Source organism: Vombatus ursinus, unplaced genomic scaffold (assembly GCF_900497805.2).
Source record: "Vombatus ursinus unplaced genomic scaffold, bare-nosed wombat genome assembly UNPS02014832.1, whole genome shotgun sequence".
NCBI lineage: Eukaryota > Metazoa > Chordata > Mammalia > Diprotodontia > Vombatidae > Vombatus > Vombatus ursinus.
Genome location: NW_020954610.1, coordinates 67,219,944 through 67,242,756, shown reverse-complemented (window position 1 = coordinate 67,242,756; position 22,813 = coordinate 67,219,944). Strand labels below are relative to the sequence as shown.

Below are 22,813 nucleotides of genomic sequence, written 5' to 3'. Positions count from 1 at the left end.
TAAAAGTGCTATCCTTCCTCACTCTGAGAAATGCAAATTAATTGCATCCATAGAATATTCACAAGCATATAAATACTAATGAGTAGGACCTTGTTAGGCTCTTTTTGTCTTAGTTTATGCTCCAGCATTCATATTTAGAATCCTAAGGGAAAAGCCCATAAGCACCTCTCTAAGTGATTTCTCACTTGACAGAATAACCCAAGGCCATTCTCCTGGAACTTGCCACATGATTGGTATGAACACTCTCTTGCTTTTTGCTTTCACCCCTAAAACCAGCCAAGAAGTTCTCCCCACTTTTCCGAATAATAACCTCATGGATAAAGTGTCCATTTGGGCCCGGATGTTACCTGTCGTCATAGACCAGGCCCTTCACACTCCTCCCCTTTTAGCTAACCTTGAATAAAACGGGGAATATTCTAATTTCATACTCTCATCCACCTCAACCAATTACTGCAAGCAAAGATTCTGAAGCACAGATCTGAAGGCAGCAATAGCAGACAACACTTTGCTCCTCACCAACCACTGTACTGGAAGCAAAAACAAAAGGAGACCTCTCTGACATATGTCAAGGAAGGCACTTTTCCTATACAGAAAGAGAAAGCTGAGAAACCATCTTTGGACTAACCATACGACCCCGTTTAGGGAACTGCCGGATCATCCCCAATTCCGGATGCCAATTTGGAAGCCTGCAGCATTCCTCTCCAATCTCCAGCCAGCTGTAAAAAATGTCTGTCAATAAATCTCTTTTTGACATATAAATCTTATGCATAGGTTTCCTCTTCCCTCTCCAGAGTGTGAGTTCAAGGTTACCACATGGTCACCCAACTGGAGAGACATTTGTCATCAAATGAAGAAATGGAAACAGGGAAGGAAAACTGAACACTTCTACCCTTTTTTTTAATCTTCTTGAACTCAGGGAACCCTCCTTCTGCTGGCTGCAGTGAGTAGCCCTGAGGCCCGAAGAGATGGCCCAAATAACTTACCTAAGCTCACACAGCTAGTGGGTTGCAGGAGCCTAGATTTAAACCAAGATCCTCTGATTCCAGACCCAAAGTTCTCCCTATGTAATCATGCTGCCTTCCTGGCATAAGGAAAAACTTTCTAAAAGAGGAAGTAGAAGGTTGCCCCTCACTGGGAATCTTCAAGCAAAGGCTTTATGACCACTTGTCACGTATAAAGCTTAGGTTGGACTAAATGGCCTCCATGATCTCTTTCAACCCTGAATTCCCATGATCTTGAGAGTTTTCTGAGACTCTCAAAGGTAAGTGACTTGTCCGTGACCACACAGGTAGTATGTGTCAAGGCAGGATTTGAATTTCAGACTTCCTAACTTTATGTGCAAGCCTCTATCCACTGTCCCAAGCCTCTCATGCTTATTTGTATACAACATACTGACATATATGTATACATACATGTAAACACACATATAGATATTCATGGCAGTAAACATAGATCATGTGTACACTTGTAAACATTCAGGCATGTGTGCATAACTATAAACATGTGCATAATGCATCCGTATATGTCCATACATAGCAACAGCAGTCGCTGAAAAGCTCTTGGTATCTGTCTCCAAATTATATTTTTTTTAATATTTGCAAAATCATGACATCTTTCTGCAAGATTTAAAAAGAAAAATAAAAGGGGTTTGCAATTATATGAAGCATAACAACCTTAGGCAAAACACTTCAGCTTTCTTGGCTTCAGTTTCCTCTTCTGTCTAAAGAGGGGACTGAAGTAGATGACCTCAAGGATCTCTTCCTGCTCTAAGTCTAGGAATGGATAAACTATGTTCTGATATCCTATGGATAATGATGAAATATGTCTGATACATCAAGTTTGAAGTCAGAAAGATCTGAGTTTAAACCCTACTTGACACTACCTATGCAACCCTGGACAGGTCACCTAACCTCTCTAAGCCTCAGTTTTTTATCTGCAAAATGGGAATAGTAGTAGCAGCTATCTCACAGGGTTGTTATCAGGGTCAAATGAGATAATTCACATAAAACACTTTGAAAACTTACATAAATATCAGTTATTAAATGTAAACCTTTGAAAAGGGATGTTTTTAAGGCAAAATGTCTTTTCATTTCATAAAAAAAGGTTGGAAAAAGTAAGTCAAAGGTTTAGCACCTAACACAGTGCCTCATCCCCAGTAGATGCTTGCTATCCATATTTGCAGATTTGATTGAATTTCCTCCAATACTTTCTAGAAATTGATCAGACTTTAAAAATGGCCAGCCTAGAACTCTAAGTGACAATAGTGTCTCAATGAAGAATTGATGGCAAAAAAAAAAAAGTTGACTAACTTCCCAAAGTTGACATAATGATTCACTGACACACCAGCCAATCCTGGAGCAAGGTTAATTTTTTTTCCCCTTGTGGTTCTTTTTTTCTTTCCTTTTTGGTTCTTACCCCATTGTGTGGTTATATCAGAAATCAGAGGTTGATGCCAATGAGTCCAGAACCACACCAGTTCCTAATAACAAAGGCATAAGGTATTCCACTATGTCACGGGAAGGTAGAGACTAGCTGGAGACAGAATAGTATAGCAAAGAGAGAGTCAGCCTTAGAGAGAGCTTCTGACACATACTAGCTGGGTGACCATGAGCACATCCCTTGCCCTCTCAGTCCTCAGGTAACTCTCTAAAACCAAGTTATAGATAAGCGGCTAAAGGGCATGAAGGTGGAGGGAGTTCCCTCAACAAAGAAGTTTCTCTCGCCAATGAAAGCACAGATCCAGTCAACCAAAAAGCATTTTTAAGTGCTTACTATTAGCACTAAACCAGTCTAAACCAAAAAGAAGAGGACTACGTGGAAATCAGTGTGACTGAGGGGAAAGGCAAGTGGATTAGGAGTCAGAGACATTGGATTCAGATTTCAGCCCTGACACTTACTCCCTATGGGCAAGCATTTTCCAGTTTCTTAGACTTAGTTTCCTCATCTGCCAAATGACAGGGATGGACAAAAAGGCCTTCAAGGGCCCTTCTTGCCCTAAACCTATGATCTTATCAGGTAAGAGTTGGAGTTCATAGGTCATCTTTGAAGTTCATTTTGATGCTAAGATTCTAGGATTTCATAACTCCATTTAAAGGCATCCATCTACTCTGGCCATTCTTTTAAATGGCTCATACCTGCTTCTCTGAGAATATATCATTTTTTTCCACTTAATATGTCAGTACTAAGACATAGGAAAGTGATTTTACCAGTTTTGTAATTACATAGACTTAAAAGGGTGAATAAATATTGCTTAAGAGGGAGGTATGGTTGCTAGAATTACGGACTTGGACTTAAGACCTGTGTTCATATACTTCCTTGACCACTTCCTAGCCAAGCGATCTTGAATAGGTTATTAAATTTCTCTGGGCCTTCATTTCTTCATCTGTAAAATGCAGGGGGTTGGGTGAGATAATCACTACAGTCCCTCCTTTAAAGCACATAGAATCCCCTTCTGAAAGTCCCAACTCTGATATGAAGACAGTACATAAGGATCATACCTTGAGAGATTCACTACAGTGGTGAAAAAACTGCTTCAATCCTTGATCAGTGATGGCATGGATGTCATCATGGCAGCGATGCAAAGTGAGGGACTGGGGATGATGGCGCCCCAAGGTGACCAGCCAGGTGTCATTCAAGGAATGGCAGTCTGAAATGTAGATTCGCTTCCCTGGGAAAAGAAAACCCTTTCTTGGTGGCCTGGATACTCCAAGATATCAGTACCAAATAACAATTCATAGGTTCATCGTTGAGTGAAATTGTTTTCTACTGATTTGATAAACTGATGCTAGAGTTCATCAGGCAAGAAGACAATAAATTGCTGGCTCTGATAGGTGAATTCGCTCTTTCAGGAAATGACTTCTGACCTTACATTCAATCATAGAAGGAGAGGGACTAGAACCGTGACTTCATTGGTATAGGGAACTCCCAGGTACAGGCATTCCCTCCACCAGCGTAGGTTAACGCCTTCTCTGCAAGTTACAGTTCTAGAGACTTCCCTAGAGCAGTGGTCTCAAACTCAGATATAAACAGATTAGAGGTATACCAGCTTAGAAAACCACCAATTAACATTATCTATGTTTTATTGTATTTTCATTTATTTTGTTAAACATTTCCCAATTACAATTTAATTTGGTTTAAGTTTGATGGTCTACTCTAGAGGTCTACCTTCATCACTAGAGATTAAGTAACTTATCCAAGGTCACACCCTCTATGGGTCAGACATGGGACATGAACCCAGGTTTTCTTGACTCTGAGACCAGTTCTCTATCCACTATGCCATGCTGCCTCTCAGTCAATCACGTAATACTTTTTATTGCTATTTTTTCACTTATGTTCTGCTTCCTTATCTAGATTGTAAGCCCCTTGAGAGTAGGCTCTATGTCTTAAACTTCCACATATCCTCAGTTAACATATAAGTCTGTCACAGTAAGCAATGAATAAATTTTTGATGAAAGGCAACATGATATAGTGACTTAGATTCTAGTCCTAGGCTTCACACTAACTAGATATGTGTCCTTAGAGCAAGTCACCCCACTCCTCTGGGTCTCAGATTTCTCCTTTGAAAAGTAAGGGGTTAGGCTAGACCGGGGTGGGGAACATGTGGCCTTCTAGGTCCTCAGGTGCAGCCTTTTGACTGATTCCAAGTTTTATAGAACAAATCCTTTTATTAAGGAGATTTGTTCTGTGAAGTTTAGATTCAGTCAAATGGCCGCACTTGAGGACCTAGAGGGCCACATGTGGCCTCAAGGCCGCAGGTTTCCACCCCTGGGCTAGACAGGTGAATTCTAATGTCCCTTCCAACTCCCAAGTTCTATAATTTGATGACAATGATCATTAGTGACCTGCAGGGATATTATGATGCCATTTCAAAGTAATGATGATTTCATTCTTTTCATCTGCTTTATCAGCACAAGGTCCATTATTTTCTTTCACACAGCGCAAACTTTTAATGAAAAATTGTTGTGCTATAATTATAAGACTAGCATTATAATCCAGGTGTGCTGAAGCCAGCTCCAACAGCCCCTTGAGAGCTGATTGTTAAATTTTCAGTGTAAGCATTTATACCTTGGATATCAGCAAAGGCTACAAATCAGGGCTTGATTTATTGTTTGCTTCATTGTTTAGACTTAAGAAAGTGATGGGAAAAACATAAATAATGCAGATTAAACTTAAAAGTGTGTTGTGCATACATTCTTCTCTTCCCCCAAAGCCAGGTGTTAAATATTTACCAGCATACCACTGATTATAACAGTATTATCATCTGGATAAACATTAGGAATCCTTCATAGTGTATAGACTTCTGTACTTGGAGACAGGAGGCTTACATTCCAATCCTGCCCTTGACACATATCACCAGAGAGTTCATACCACAATTCTCTGAGGTAGTGATTGCGGGATCTCATCATAGCATCACAGATTTAGAGCTAGATAAGATCTCAGAGACCATCTAGTCCAGCTCCCTCATTTTATGGATGAGAAAAATGAGGCCAGAAATGTCAAGCTACTTGCCTAAGGTAACACAGGAAGTGAAAAATCCATGATTTGAACTCATCTCCTCTGTTGCCAAAGCCAGAGCTTAGCCAATGAATTAAGACAGACCAGCCACTTGTCAAAAAAGTTTTCCCAAAGATTTATTCTTCAGTTAGGGATTGCCAACTCTAAGAATCTGTTATTATGTGAATTTCCATGAATCCATTGAAGTACAAATATGAAGGAACACCTAAGTGAAACATTATAGAAGCTGTGATTCAGGCAGCCTCCTTCCCAATCTGATTGTTATAATTATTACTGATGATGAGCTCAGTTTCCTAATTGAAGGTTCTGATAATTGAGCTTAACTCTTATTACAGATCCTTTTGCCTTCTGAGGCCAAATTTCAAAAAGTTCTAAATTCATAAAAATATCTAATCAAGAAAATGTGACTCATAAATGCCTCTTACTCCCCCCACCCCCAGACTGGACTCAAGCTTGATGAATTGCCCTGGGTGATCTTTCCTGGAGCCATATATCCCAAAAGTAACTTCCAAGGATCTTCTGCAAGAGAAAAAGCCATAAATTATAAAAACAGCAAAATTCAAATTCACCTTCATGGTCATAAAAGCAGACTTTCTGAATTCTAATCAACCCAGAAAAGTTTCTGTTCAAATAGCCTCTTCCTGAAATTGCTCTGCTCTTTGACACCATGAAATAATAGCATATGCTTGCCACCCACAACCTCTTTACTTAATGTCCAAAGCTTTCTGAAGTTTAGTTTATCAGAGGCTGTTGGCCACACCAGAGCTACCCACATATTCATTTTAATATCTTGCTGCTGCTTAAAAAAGATCTTTGCCCTCCAGGCATCTTGCCCTTTGGCAAGAACACCATCTATCTGTATTTAAGGCAATGAAGTAGAGTAGACAGAAGCCCTGATTTAGGGTCAAGAAGACCTAGGTTAAAGCTTTGCCTCTGACACATACTACCTCTGTGACTATCAGCAAGTTTCTTAGACTCTTGGTGCCCACAGCCAATTCACTAAGACTAAATTACAGACTATTTGCTGACTTCTAAACCCTTGTGCCCTCCATGAGCCCTGTTGATGCATTCCCTGGGCCCTACTGCCTTGCTATCCATACTGCCACTGTATCCTCCGGGCCCCTGCATCTTGCCATCTACCCTGCCTCTATCCTCCTGTATTGTCTTCCATTCTTGGAATGTGAGCTCCTTGAGAGGAAGGACTGTTACTTTTCTATTTGTACCCTCAATGCTTAGGACGGTATATGTAGTTCAGTGCTAAATAAACATTTTGTTTTGTTTTTTCATCCATCTTTACTGGAGGAGAGAATTGCCACACCTAAAGTTCTCTATACCACTAAAATCACAGATTCAACAAAAGGCATTAATGAAGTGTCAAGTATAATATCATTAGGAAGACATATTCCTTGAAGAGACCCCCATCAACTCTTCAGAGAAAAATTCTGTATGAATTACTTAGTCCCCTTTGTTTCAGTCTCTTAAGCCAAACTTAATTTCATTTTTCCGCATACCCAGATGACCTTCTACCTGAAGCACTCAATGCTCTCTCTTCTTTGATCTCCTAAAGACTCCCCAAACTGCATGGTATCAAAATAACTTCTTCATGCTAAATCATTTGGACAAGACCCCCACCCAGACCTCCATAAAACAATAGCCTTTCCTCTGAAAATCTCATTAAGTCTCCAGAACCTTTGAAATGACAGTCACATTTAGAAAATAAAAATAAAAACAAAAACAAAAACATCAAAGCTAAACAAAGCCCCAAATTAGTTATGTCCAGAGGATTTGTATTCCTGGATAGCACATCGTGTGTGTGTTCCATGTAGCCTTAGTACATGACCTCCTAAAGTCCAGGGACCGGGTCAGAAGTTTGTTCTGTTCTCCACTTAGTTCACCATGGATACACAACAAACACACAACTCTCCAACCTACATATTTTCCAGGCATGAGAATGCCCTGAGCACTCAGCATCTGCATCCATCTGATCCCCAGGTGTTCTTTGGAAACATAGCTTCAACAATCCGGTGGAACATTTGATCTTGATCTCCCTTAGAGACTCTGTGAGAAAATCAGCACCTGTTCGCCAAAGCTGGGTAGCCCTGTACTGGTGGGGTCTCTCCTCACATTCTGTCCTGACTTTGAGTGGACATCTAGTGCCACCAATGAGCAGAGTTCACAACTCTGGAAACACTAAAAGCCAGGAGACTCATCTTCTCAGGCTTTTTTTCTTTTTTTTAAGGCAGGCTGAACATTCACAACACAGAGGCTACCCTGAAGTTCTCCACATATATTTCCTCTATTGACAATCCTATAAAAATATCTATTTGGGCATGTTCTCTTCCCATTGGCTGCTTTTTAAAAAGAGACCAGACAGACAATGAGTATCATTCATCCCTTCCATAGGAAAAGGTAATTCTACTAAGCAAAGGGGATCCCAGAGAAGGAGGGACACAAGGACAATTCAATTCAACCAGGCAGTGCCTGACCTATTCAAAAACAAAGGTAATCTCTATCCCATACCAGGTAGATGTTAGGCCAGGGTTCTTAGCCTTTTTTGTGTGTGCCATGGACCCCTCTCAGTCTTTTTAGTCTATAAACTCCTTAACAAAATAATGTTTTTAAATTCATGACATAAATACATAAAATTAAAAAGGAAACTATGCTGAAATATAATCATAAAAATATTTTAAGTAAGTTGAGGGAACTCAGGTTAAGCTCTCCTAACAGCCTCTTTTCTTTAAAAAAAAATGTCCTGTGTAGATTTAGAGCTACAAAGGCCCTCAGAGACCATCCCTTCCTCACGAAATAATCTCTCCCTAATTCCCACATTTTACAGACGAGGAAAAAGAAACTCAGAAAGGCGGAGTAATTTGCTTTATGGCATAGATGTCAAACTCAAATACAAATAGGGACCATTAAACCATACATAAGGATCCCTGCAGGCTGTATCCCAACTTAGAAAGCCACACACACTTATGTATTTCTTTTTTTCTTTCTTTTTTTTAACTAATATATATACACATTAAAATCAAACAGGAACTATATTTTCATCTGGTTCTCTCAGGATTGTTGTGGGTCATGTTTGACACCTTAGGGCACAGAGCTAGTACCAAAGATTCAAAATTATATCTTCATTCCTAATTAAGAAAATTAAAAACCAACTCATCTAAAAATGTACAAAATAGTGAAAGTGGGACTATATCCAATAAATCTGTTCAACCCAGATGTACGCTATGGGACACATCAAAATGTAAGTGGGGAGAGAGAACTCCAGCTGAGACCCAGGTGTTCTCAGATACCCGAACATGATCGTATACCCCAATGCCATACTATGGAAAATGCCCTGGTTGTGCAGTGAGAGAACCTGAGTTCAAATCTCACTTCTGATGCCTTCTACCTGTGTGACTTTAGGCAAGTTGCTTGAACTCTCTGGGCCTTGGTTTTGTCATTTGTAATATTAGGGGGTTGGTCCCTTTTGACCCTATCTATGATAAAACACCAGAGAAATGACCCTAGAAACTATACCATGGGAAAGGAGACAATTATTTATAGAGAAATTAATAATAGTTAACTGCTATTAATAAAATGGCTACTTTAAGAGTTGTAATTCATTTTACACACATAATCTTATTTGATCCCCACAACAACCTTATGAGGTAAGGACTTCATATACTTTGAAAAATTAAGGGTAAATATAGTCAGTTCCATGAGCATAAAATCTATTGCATTTTTGTCTTTTTATGTCCCAGCACCAAACACAATGACCAGCACACATTAGGAACTTAATAAATGCTTGTTGATTAATCAATTGATTGACTTGCCTATGGTCACAAAGCTAATAATGTGAGGTGGTATTTGAACTTCAGTTTTCCTAACACCAGCATTCTATTTGCTGCCTCTACAAGGAAAGGTTAAATTAATCTTCTATTAAATCAGAAAAATGAACCAAGGGAGAGACTACCAAAAAAATGGCCACAACTTGAAACATCGTGGTTTTTATTTTTGTTTTTTCAAATCACCTTTAAAGAAAATTGTTTAGTGCTTACATAATCACTACAGTTTTACTCAGCGTCTACAAACAGCAATTCTCACTACATCCACATGAGAAGAGTGAAAATCAAATTTAAAAATCACATTTACCATCCCACCAGTTCTTTTCTCCATTCAAAGTTGTCTCTGAATCATATGCAGTTTGGCCACTGGGCACCAAAGTTAGAAAAGCTTAAAAAATGAAGCGATCACATCAAAATAAAAGAAAGAACCTTTGGTGGAATCATAAGATTCACAGAGATTGTAAGTTCAATGGTGAAACTAAAAGATTATATGATTATAGATAGACCCAGAGCTGGAAGGAACTTGTGAAATCATCTAGTCCAGCTCTCTCATTTTTCAGTTACAGAAACAGAGCTCCAAAAAGAGGTGCGGTGACTTGCCCAGGGTCACACATAGTGATAAGTAATTATTGGTAGATCCAAGCTTTGAACCCAGGTCTTCTGACTTCAAATCCATCACTTTTGGTCTCCCTACTCCAAGTCTCTACTCGCTCCAGTCAATCCTTCAAACAGTTGCCAAAAAGATATAAATATAGCTCTGACTATATCACTCCCTATAGTCAGTCAGTGGCTCTCTATTGCCTGTAGGAAAAAAAAAACGTGTGTGTGTGTACATCACTCTACATCCTGCACGCTGTGAATCAGCCAAATTGGCCTTGTGGCTCTGCCTCACACAGGAGATTCCATTTCCTGTCTCCGTCCTTTTGCACTGGCCATCCCTGAACACACTTGCTCCTCACCTCTACCTCACAACATCCCTCTTTTCCTTCGAGATGCAGCTCAAGCACCATCTTCTACATGAAGCCATTCCTGATCCCCCCAAATGCTAGTGCCCTCTCTCCTAAACTACATTGTATTTATCTATTTAGTTTATTTGTATTTATTGTCTTTTTATTTATTCTGTATATACACTTATGTGTATTTGTTATTTTTCCCCATTAGAATGTAGACTCCTCACGAGTAGGGCTTGTTTCATTCATTGTATTTGCATCCCTAATGCCTAGCACAGGATCTGGTATACAATAGACATTTAATAAATTCTTCCTGATTGCCTGATTGCACCTTAGCTGGCCTCAATGAAAGAAGGAGCTTGCCAACAGACAAAGTCTAGGAGGCAGGAGATTCCGCCACAGATTCTAGTTTCTGTTCTTTGACTTACTAGCTATGGGACTATGGGCAAGTCCCTTAGCTTCCCTGGGGCTTTCCTTTCACATCTGTAAAACAAGAGGACTGGATTCAATCATGTCTAAGGTCTCTTGACCCTGGTCAAGTGGCCTCTGTTTCCTCATCCTTAAAACAAATGGGTTGGCCCCCAAGATCCCTCCCAGCTCTAAATCTATGGTCCTCCCAGAGCTCACAGCCCGTGATCTGTGTGTAATTCACAAAAGATGAATTCCAGGAGCCCAGGAGCCGTAGGCGGTAACAGCTGTACAACGTAAAGATCCGGAGAGCCACCCTTCTTCCTCCCGGCTACAGAACACCTGATTGGGTCCCCATATCAGGAGCCAGAAACTCTGTTTGCAATGCCCCAATCCCAGCCCAAGAGCTGTTTGCTTAGCTCCTTCACTGTCCTGAGGTCTTATGTAATTTATTTTCCAAATAAGCCCTGTCCCTGCCTACTAAACAAATGACTGAGTGAGTGCTGATGACCCATAGTCCAGGAAGAAAAATTCCCTATGCTGGCTAGAGGATGGGCAAACTACTGGGGTCTCAAGTTAGGAGTCTTTTTTTTTTAATCTTCCTTTGCCTTTACAAATGAGTAAAGGAACAGGACTGGACAGTTAAGGAAAAGCATAGTTACACCATTCATTAAATATTTTCCAGACAGTGCCCTTCAACTGGAAAGACAGGTCCTCAAACAAGCCCCGGCTGCTATGCTGACATGACGCATAAAGGAGTAAGAGTCTAGAATAACACATCTTTGTTCCTGTCTCATGAGGAAAACAGGATGAAGATCAGGATATTATTTCTGCAGCATCCATGCCAGCCTGCTTTCTGTCCCCAGCAGCATTGACAAAAATTGTCGTGTCTGTGTTGGGGGTGAGGGAGGGATTCTTTAGTTAAGGAACTATCTCCTTCAGTTCCCTTCTTCAGAAAGGTTGTATTTCTAGGCAGGGTTTTTACAACATGTGTCACATGTGAACTTTGGCAGCCACCACTCTTTTCCCCTCCCACTAAGCCTAGTCACCTGATATACAAAGAATTAGTCCAATAACTGAAAAAAACAAATATGTAAACCACACAACTGTTGGATCCAGAGATTCAGGGATATTGCTCACCTTTTGTTTTAAGCTGATGTACACTTAAATACCCGCCACACTTGGGCAGAACTCCAATATTTTGTCCAAACCTCACTGAACCAACATATTGGTCTATCAGTATTATTTTTCCTGTAGCTAGTGCCTAGACTATGATAGTTAGAAGGGGGGATCTTCCTCTCTGCATCACTAGCCTCATTTGAGTGGCTATGAGCTCCTTCTGTTGGCCTTACCATTCAGGAAGAGCAAGCCATTAGAAGTACTTCACGACCTGGCTCCAACCTACATTTCCTATCTTGTTATATATTACTTCCCTTCACACACTCTACGGACAAATCAAACCAACCTTCCTGCCATTCCTCACACACAACACTCCATCTCTTCCTGCCCACCGCTGACTCTTAGAATGCCTAATTTCCTTCAATAATCAGTTCAAACACCACCTTCTACATGAAATTTTTCCTGATTTTCCCCAAACTGCATGTCTCCTCCCCTAAAGATATCTTGTATTCATTTTGGATATACTGTGTACATGTTTTTAGAGTACATGTGTTTCCCCCTCTTCATGCACTCCTCCCCCAAAGAGTGTAAGTTCTTTGAGAGCAGGGATTCAAGACAGAAAAAAGCCATCTCTGTCTTTCTGTCGCCTGATAAATACATATTGATCCATTGACTGACTTGACAAGAGAGTAGAGCCTGATCAAAGAACTGGGACCAAAAACCTCCCAGATGTTTTTAACTTAGTTTACTCTTTCTTTGGCTTGGAGGCACTTCTCTCCTTCAGCTACCTCAACTGCAACTATACACCTACCTCAGAGGGCCTTGGCCTCTATATCATTCAGATTCGCAAAGTAATGTTTATAAAGTGCCTGAGATAGAATGTATTTTTACCTCAAAGGCGATAAGAACTGTTATTTATGACAAATAACCACTGTGATTATTGTGAATGGATTTAGTAGTCAGTAAATAAGGTCATGACTGAAGTGCCTAACTATATAGGCTCACATTTGTAATAGCAGGAAAGGAAACATTGTGCAGTCAGACATGTATCTTAGACTTTATATCAAAACTATCACTAGCAACTTATTGGGCAAGCAGTACTTAAGGCACCCTCCAATCAACTTCTAGACATACTATATTCAAGTCAAATTGATCTATTTGCAGTTCTCTATATGAGATGTTCTATCTCTCACATCCATGCTGTTTACATGGGGCATCTTCCATGTTTGGAATGCTCTCTCTTTTCTCCTCCCTCTTTTGGAATCCCTAGCCCCCTCTAATGTTCAGCTTACAAGCCATCTCCTACAACAGATCTGATTTCCCCCATTGTTAGTGTTCACCCATCCCAAAACTACTTTGCATTTATTTTGCATATTTTTATTTCCTTATCTAGGCACAAATTTTCTTCCCTCTACCCTTGACCTAGAATATTCCTTCCTCGATGGCAGAGATTTTTTTTTTTCCAGCAATAGTTCCTGGAATATAATAGGCCTTAAATAAACACTTGTTGAATTTAATTGAATAACTGTGTGCCCAAGGAGAAATTATTTCTAATCTCTCTGAGCCTCAGTTTCCTCACATGTAAAATGAGAAGGTTGGATTGGATGGTTGCTAAGGTTCCTTTTAAATCTAAAACTTTATGATTCTATTATCTTGATTTCAGAAAAATGTTTCATAATCTGTTTGAGAATAACATGATAGACTGGGGCAACATTGTTCTGTGATTTTGATCTGTTTAAAAAATAGTTCCCAAGGGAATTAATTAATAGCTTTTATATCAACTTAAAAAATCTCTCCAGCAGCATGAAAATTCAACATTTTCATAAACTTAGATAGAAATATATCGAGAATATTTATCAAATTCATAGATGATACAAAATTAAGTTGGCTCAAAGACCAATGGTAGAATTAAGATTCAAGATGGTCTCAGTGTGTTAGAAAACTGGGTCAAAACCAACAATACAAAACATAGCAGAAACAGATTTCAAGTACTTAATTTAATTTATTTAAGAATCAATCACACAACCACAAGATTTAAGGAAATCTGGCTAAGCAGTTCATCTGGGAAAAAAACCTGAAATTTTAGTTGACCACAAATGTACTTTGAGTCAATAGTGTGAAACCACAGTTTTTTAATTTATTTATTTATTACATTTTGAGTTCCCAGTTGTCTCCCTTTTTCCCTCCCAACTCTGCATTAGAGAAGGTCAACATTTGAACATATACATGTGGAACCATACAAGACATACTTCCATATATCAGTTTTTTCTCTGGAGGCATTTTCCTTCATACGTCCCTCATCATTGATTTGAATGTTCGTATTTTAGAATAGTTAGGCATTCACAGTTACTCTTTGAACAATATTGCTGTTACCATCTAAAACATTCTCTTGGTTCTGCTCATTTCACCCTGCATTATTTCATGCAAGTCTTTCCATGGTTTTTCTAAAATCAACCTTCTCATCATTTCTTACAGGACAGTCGTATTCCGTCACAATCATATACCCCAACTTGTTTAGCTATTCCCCAGTTGATGGGCATACCCTCAATTTCCATTTCTTTACCATCAGAAAGAGAACAGAAAGTTATAAATACTTTAGAAATGTTTCTACTTTATAACAGAAAGTTATAAATACTTTAGAAATGTTTCCTTTGTCCATGATTACTTTCAGAAACAGACCTAGTGGTATTGCTGGGTCAAAGTTTGTACATAGTTTTATAACTCTTTGGACATAATTCCAAATTGCTCTCCAAAATGGTTAGATCAGTTCACACAATTCCACCAACAGTGTATTATTGTCCCAATTTTTCCACATCCCCTCCAACAGTTATCGTTTTCCCCTTCTATCATTTTAGCCAATCTGATAGATGTGAGATGCTACCTCAAAGTTGTTTTAACTTGCATTTATCTTACCAATAATGATTTAGAGAATTTTTCATATGATTATATATAGCTTTGGTTTCTTCTTCCAAAAACTTCCTGCTCTTATTCTTTGACCATATATCAATTGGGGAATAACTCATATTCTTTTTTTTTTTTGGTGAGGCAATTGGGGTTAAGTGACTTGCCTAGGGTCACGCAGCTAGTAAGTATCATGTGTCTGAGGCTGGATTTGAACCCAGGTCCTCCTGATTCCAGAGCCTGTGCTCTATACACTATGCCACCTAGCTGCCCCAAAAGAAGAGATGAACTTAATGCAGGGACCATCTTTTTATCTTTCTTTTTTTTTTTTTTTTTTGGTGAGGCAATAGGCGTTGTGACTCACCCATGGTCACACAACTAGTAAGTGTCAAGTGTCTGAGACCAGATTTGAACTCAGGTTCTCTTCACTCTAAGGCCAGAGCTCTATCCACTGCACCATCTAGCTGCCCCTTCATATTCTTACAAATTTAACTCAGTTCTCTCTATATATTTAAGATATGAGGTCTTTATATAAAAAAACCATCTATAAAAAGTTTTCCCCAATTTTCTGCTTTCCTTCTAATTTTGACTACATTGGTTTTATTAGTCCAAAAACCTTTTAATTTAATATAATCAAATTTATCTATTTTACATCTTGTAATGCTTTCTCTTGTTTATTCATAAAATCTTATCCACAAATCTGATAGATAATATATCCCACGCTTTTCTAATTTACTTATGATATCTCCCTATATGTCCAGGTTGTACATCCATTTTGACCTTGTCTTGGTAAACTGTGTAAATTTTGTTGGTCTATACATCATTTCTGGCACTACTAATGAGGGACAGTTAATGTTATCTTAGGCTATATTAAAAGATGAATGGTATTCCAGTTACAGTATGTAATAACACCAATGTACTAAGCATTCACTGGTTAGAACACATCTGGTATTCAATTTTGAGTGCCACATTTTAAAAGTAAAACTAAACTAATATATAACAAGGAAAGAGTAACCAGGATGATGAAAAGAATCTACCATACAAGGAAGATTTGGAAAAGCTGGGAATATTTAACTATATTTTGCCTGGGGAAGAAAAGTCTACGGGAAAACATAGTAACTATGTTCAAGTATTTTGAGAGTTATTATGTATAGGAGTACATAGAATTGATTTGCATGACTTTAAAGGTCATCTCTAAGCCAAGCTGCCCACATTCCAGCCTTCTCCTCCTCCTCCCACCAGAACTCAGACTCCTACCACTGAGACCTTAGTAGCTAGTCTCCTATGTACCATGTACTAACTGTGTTACCATGCGCAAATCACTTTCAAGCCATCTCCAATCTTCACACCTGTACTCTGGACTTCTCTAGAATTCAAACTCTGACTTCCAGGACCCAGGACTCTAATTGGGTTTCACCTTAACTTGCCCAGTCCCCAGCCTCCAAGCTATGCCTCTGAACTTGTACCCTCCTACCACCGTGGCTGCTTTTTCACCTCTAGCTTTTCCTTATGTGTTGTCAAAGATCAGGGACCATATTTTTGCCTTTCTTTGTATCTCTATTACTTAGCTTGTTGCTTGGCACATAGTAAATATTTAATAATTTTTTTCCTTCAATCAATATTAGCCGCAAAAGGTGGAATTTATTGCCAGGAAGTTTATAGCTTAATTCAGATCAATTCAATGCTTTTTTGTTGTTTTTTTAAAGAGCTTACTATGGAATTAAGAGGATATTGTGCTTCTAAGGGCAGTGCTAAGATAGCAGAATAGAGAAAGCACCCAGTCAAGCTCTTTCAACATTCCCCTCCAAACAACTTTAAAATAATACTTCATGGCCAAGAATTAGAAATTGAGGAGATGCCCATCAATTGGGGAATGGCTGAACAAGTTGTGGTTTATGAATGTAATAGAATACTATTGTGCTATAAGAAATGATGAGCAGGCTGACTTCAGAAAAACCTGGACTTATATGAACTGATGCTGAGTGAAGTGAGCAGAACCAGAAGAATATTGTTCACATTAACAGCAACTCTGAGTGATGACTAACTTTCAAAGAATTGACTATTCTCAGCAATTCAAGGATCTAAGACAACTCCAAAAGACTCATGATGGAAAATGCTATCCACATCCAGAAAAAGAACCATGGAGTCTGAATGTAGATGGAAGGATACTATTTGATCTCTTTTTTTCTTTTGTTGTTTTGTTTTCTTTCTTCTTTCTCATAGTTCCTCCCATTGGTTCTAATACTTCTTTACAATATGACTAATGTGAAAATAAATAAAATAAAACAACACCTCAAACGGAATTCTGGAATGGCAGAAGTGATCAGAAAGAGAGAACCGTGACATGGGGGTGGAGGTTGGCCCAGAGTTCATGTGGATGAAACACCAGTGGTGGGACTAGGTGGTGATAAAAGAAGAAGCAGCAGGTTTGGGAGCTCTGAAGTCAGAGATGGTAAGAGTCACTGGCAACTGGTGAGAAAGAAATTTCAGAGGACCCTTGAGCACTGTACATAGGACCTGATGCTGTTTGGCAAGTACATTGCCCACATCCACTTCTGGGTTACAATTCAAGGGCAGCAAGGAGTATTTTTGGTCAAGAGGGATCAGGGACCCTGAGGAACAGTATTGTTTCTGGTCCAAAGGGAACAGGAACCTTCAGGAGCAGTATTAATTGCAATGCCAAGGGATCAGGGACCCTTCCTGGGGAAGGACCAGAGTGCAGACCAGGAAAGCAGTGACCACACCTCTCCCCAGATCATACCACCTTGGAAGCACTGAAAACTCCCAAAGCCCCAGAACTATCTGTGAATACAACAATATGAAGAAGCTCAAAGTTTGAAAGAATGTCCCAGTGCCCCTATGGCTCACGGCCCATAAGGGACCCAATAAGTTTAAGCTATTTATTTTTCTATATGGGAAGATAATAAATGTAACTTCTAAGAACTTTATCATTATTAGGGCAGTTAGAAGGATTCTACATAAAAAGAAGGTACAAGACTGAGTTGATTGTATTGGGACCATCTAAAAAAAAATGAACGGGCAAGAAAGAGGGATTTCCTGGGGAAGGGAGAGGAAGAATGAGGAAAGTTATCTCACATAAAAGAGGTGCACACAAGGAAGAGCTTTTACAATGGAGAGGGAAATGATGGGGGAGAAGGCAATGTCTGAACTTCACTCACATCTAAATTGGTTCAAAAAAAGGGAGAAATATATGAATATTAACAAAAATATAAACTATCCAGATTAACAGAAGAGGAAGTAGAATACTTAAATAACCCTATCTTAGAAAAAGAAATTTAAAAAAAAAATCAATGAACCCTAAGGAAACCTTAAAGGAAATAATTCCCAGGACCAGATGGATTTACAAGTGAATTCTACCAAACATTTAAATAATTAATTCCAACACTATACAAACTATTTGAAAAAAATAAGCAAAGAAGTAGTTCTACCTAATTTCTTTTATGACACAAATATGGTTTGACAACTAAACAAGGGAGAGAAAAAACAGAAAAAGAAAACTACAGACCAATTTCCTTAAAGAATATTGATGCAAAAAAAAAATAAAATACAACAAGGAGATTACAGCAATATATTACAAAAATCATAAACAATAACCAGGTGGGATTTATACCAGGGATACAGGGCTGGTTCAATATTAGGAAAACTATCAGCATAATTCACCACATCAGAAACAACAAAAATCATATAATTATATCAATAGATGTAGAAATGACAAAATATAACACCATTCCTATTATAAACAATAGAAAGCATAGGAATAAGTGGAGCCTTGCTTTAAATAATAAGTATTATTTATCTAAAACCAAGAGCAAGCATCATCTGTAATGGGGATAAGCTTAAAGCTATCCCAATAAGATGAGGGATAAAGCAAGGATGTCCACTATCACCACTATTGTTCAATATCATTCTAGAAATGCTAGCTATCGCAATAAGATAGAGGGGGGAATTGAAGTAATAAAAGCAGGCAATAAGGAAACAAAATGATTATTCTTTGCAGATAATATGATTGCATAATTAAAGAACCTTAGGGAATCAACTAAAAAAACAAGTTGAAATAATTAACAACTTTCTCAAAGTTGTAAGATAGAAAATAAACCCACATAAATCACATGTATTTTATATACCAGTAAAACCTACCAAGAAGAAATGGAAAAATAAATTCTTTTTGAAATAATTGCATACAATATAGAATATTTGGGAATTTACTTGCTAAGACAAACCCAGGGATTATATAAGTACAATTACAAAACACTCTTCACACAACTAAAGACAGATGTAAATAATCAGAAAAATATTAATTGCTCATGTGTAAGTTGAACCAATATAATAAAAATAACAAATCTAAGTTAATTTACTTATTCAGTGCCATACCAATCAAACTATTAAAGAATTATTTTATAGAGCTAGAAAAAATAATAACAAAATTCATCTGGAAGAACAAAATGTTGAAAATATCAAGGGACTCAATGAAAAATGTAAAAAAAGGCAGACTAGCTGTACCTGATGTCAAATATTATATTATAAATTCTTTATATTATATTATATATATTTATAACATATTTTATATTATATTACAAAGTGGTAATCATCAAGAACAATCTGGTACTGGCTAAGAAATAGAATGGTGCATCAGTGGAATAGATTAGGTACACAATACACAGTAGTAAATGACCATAGTAATCTAGTGTTTAATAAATCCAAAGATTGGGGTAAGAACTCACCATTTGACAAAAAATTCCTGGGAAAACTAGAAAACAATTTGGAAGAAACTAGGTATAGACCAACATCTCACACTGTAAACCAAGGTAAGGTCCAAATGGATAAATAATTTGGACATAAAGGGTGATATCAAGACTAATTTAGGAGAGCATGGGAAATGTACCTGTCAGACCTATGGATAAGAGAAGAGTTTATGATCAAATGAAATAGAGAGGATGATAGGAAGTAAGATGGATAATTTTGATCATTTGAAATTCAAACATTTTTGTACAAAAAAACTAATGTAGCCAAAATTAGAAAGAAAACAGGAAACAGGGGAGGGACTATTTTAAAAGCAATTTTTTCTGATAAAGTTATTATTCCTCAAATATATAGGGAACTGAGCAAAATTTATAAAAATAAGAGCCATTCTCCAGTTGATAAATGATAAAAGGATATGAGCAGGCCATTTTTGGAAGAAGAAATCAAAGCCATCTATGTTGTTCAGTGATTTTTCAGTCATGTCCAACTCTTCATGACCCCATTTGGAGTTTTCTTGGCAAAGATACTGGAATAGTTTGCCATTTCCTTCTCCAGCACATTTTACAGATGAGGAAACTGAGGCAAACAGGGTTAAGTGACTTGTCCAGGGTCACAATTGATAAATGTTTATCTTAAAACTACCTATAGCCATATTTTTTTTAGATGTTCTAAATTACTAATGATTAGAGAAATGCAAAGTAAAACAACTCTGAGATACTAGCTCACACCTATCAGATTGGTTAACATAACAGAAAAGAAAAATGACAAATGTCGGAGGGAATGTGTAAAAATTGGGACACTCGGACACTACTGGTGGAATTGTTAACTAGTCCAACCATTCTGGAGAACAATTTAAAACTACACTCAAAGGGCTAAAAAATGTGTATACCCTTTGGCCCAGTAATACTACTATTAGGTCTATATGCCAAAGAGACTAAAAAAAAAAAAAAGGAAAATGACCTATTTCAAATATGTGTACACATGTGTCCATGTGTACATGTGTGTATGTATGTGTGTATACCACCTCTCTTTGTGGTGTTAAAGAATTGAAAACTGAGGGGATGCCCATCAATTGAATAAGTTATAGTATATATGATTATGATGGAATACTATTGTGCTATAAGAAATGATTCACAGGATAGTTTCAGAAAAACCTGGGATGACATATATGAACTGATGCAAAGTGAAGGGAGCAGAACCAGGAAAACATTATACATATTAACAGCAATACTGAAAGGATGTTTAACTATGAAAAATTTAGCTACTCTGGTCAAGATAATGATCCAAGACTATTCCAAATGAACCATTATGAAAAAAACCTATCCACCTCCAGAGAGAGAACTGATGAACTTTGGATGCAGATTGAAGAATATTTTTTTTTTACTTTCTTTGTTTTAATTGATTTTTGTCCCTGTTTTCTTTTGCAACATGACTAATATGGAAATATATTTTATATGACTTCACATGTATAATCAATATCAAATTATTTACCTTCTCAAGGAGGGGGTGGGGCAAGAGGGAGAGAGATAATTTGGAACTCAAAATTTGTAAAAATGAATGCTTAAAAAATTGCATGTAATTGGGAAACATTTTATGAAATAAATTTCAAAAATATTTTTAAATGAAAATTCTATGTATCAAGCACTGTGTAAGGCACTAATGGCAAAGGCAAAAGTAAAAACAGTTCCTGGCCTCAAGAACCATGTAGGTTTACTGGAGTGTGGAATGCAGAGAAAGAGGATTACATTAATAACTAAATATGTAATAACCATTCTGATTTTCTTGCATCATTCTCATTTCTCTTCCCAGTTTTTCCTCTACTTCTCTTACTTGCTTCTCAAAATATTTTTTGAGCTTTTCCCATGGCCTGGGACTGATTCCTATTTTTCTTGGAGGCTTTGGATGTAGGAGCTTTGACTTTGTTGTCTTCTTCTAGTTGTATGTTTTTATCTTCTTTGTCACCAAAGAAAGATTCTATGGTCTGACTTTTTTGCGCAGTTTGCTCATGATCCAGCCAATTTCTTGAGTTTTAAACTCTTTGTTAAGGTAGGAGTCTGCTTCCAGTGTGGAGAATATATTGTCCCAAGCTTCGGTGGTTTTATGCAGCTGTTTTCAGAGATACTTCTAGGGACCTGTAAGTTTTCAATTCTTCCAAGGTGGTATGATCAAGGATGAGGTGTTTACTCCTTTCCTGGCCTGTGCTCTGATCTCTGAGTGACACTCTTTTCTGTCTTGGAACTGTGAGGAGGATTCTCTCTCCACTTCCACTACAAGCTCCACCATGCCAGCACTCCTCCTCACCCAGGACTGCCACCCAGAACTGTGCCCAGATCCAAGCATGGGCAAAGCAAGAGAATCCTGCACCAGCACCAGCAAAGATATCCCTGCAATCCCCCTCTAATCAGTCACTAGATTCCCTCTCAGTCTGTGGGCCGGAAGCTCTGGAAGCAGCCACCACCCCACCCTGGGGGCTGCACCTGGACTAGGGCTGGGACCAAGCTTCTCTCTCACCATAGTCACAGACTTTTCCTACTGACTTTTTAAGTTGTCTTTGGCATCTGTGGGTTGAGAAGTCTGGAAGCTGCCACAGCTGCATGTGATTCAGTCCTCTGAGGCCTGCTCCAAGTTTGCTGAGGCTTGGTCTTTGCCTTCACACACCCAAGCTGAATTGAGTTTCTCTCCCAGCCCAGCATGATAGACCTTTCTAATCAACCATCCAAGTCGTCTTAGGCTGGAAATTTATTTCACTCTGTCTTTTTGTGGGTTCTGCTGCTCTAGAATTTGTTTAGAGCCATTTTACAGGTGTTTGGAGGGGTTTGGGGGGGGAGCTTAAGCAAGTCACTGCTTTTACTCCACCATGTTTCTTACATGTATCTATAACAACCATTTTGAACCTCTATTTCTTCATCTGTAATATGAGGATAATAACAGCACACACATACCCAATGAAGTTGTTGTAAGGATGGAATGAAATAATACATGAAAGGCTTTGCATACCTTAAAGCACTATATAAATGCCAGCTATCATTATTATGATGATAATACCTGTTAATACATACCTAACAGGGTCATTGAGGAAGTCAATTTATATAAAGCATGTAAAGGATTTTTCAAATTTAAAATATTCTATAAACATCATTATTTATTGTTAGCAATAATTAGGTAGCTAGAGAATGTGATGGATATAATTTTGGACATGAAGTCAGAAAGACCTCAGTTCAACTCCTGCCTTAGACACTAAAGAGCTGTGCGATCCTAGGCAAGTCACTTAACCTCTTCCAGCCTCAGTTTCCCTAGCTATAAAATAAAGATAATAATAATATCTTG

General features: G+C 38.1%; 1 protein-coding gene across 1 annotated transcript in view; it reads right to left on the bottom strand.

Annotated features, from left to right (window-relative positions):
- The window catches only part of LOC114025884, a 176,953-nt gene that overhangs the window by 100,562 nt on the left and 53,578 nt on the right, over positions 1-22,813 (bottom strand). Inside the window, exon 8 of the mRNA XM_027839396.1 lies at positions 3,498-3,667. Within this exon, the coding sequence (XP_027695197.1) occupies positions 3,498-3,667 (170 nt within the window). The remainder of the gene's footprint in view (positions 1-3,497; positions 3,668-22,813) is intronic.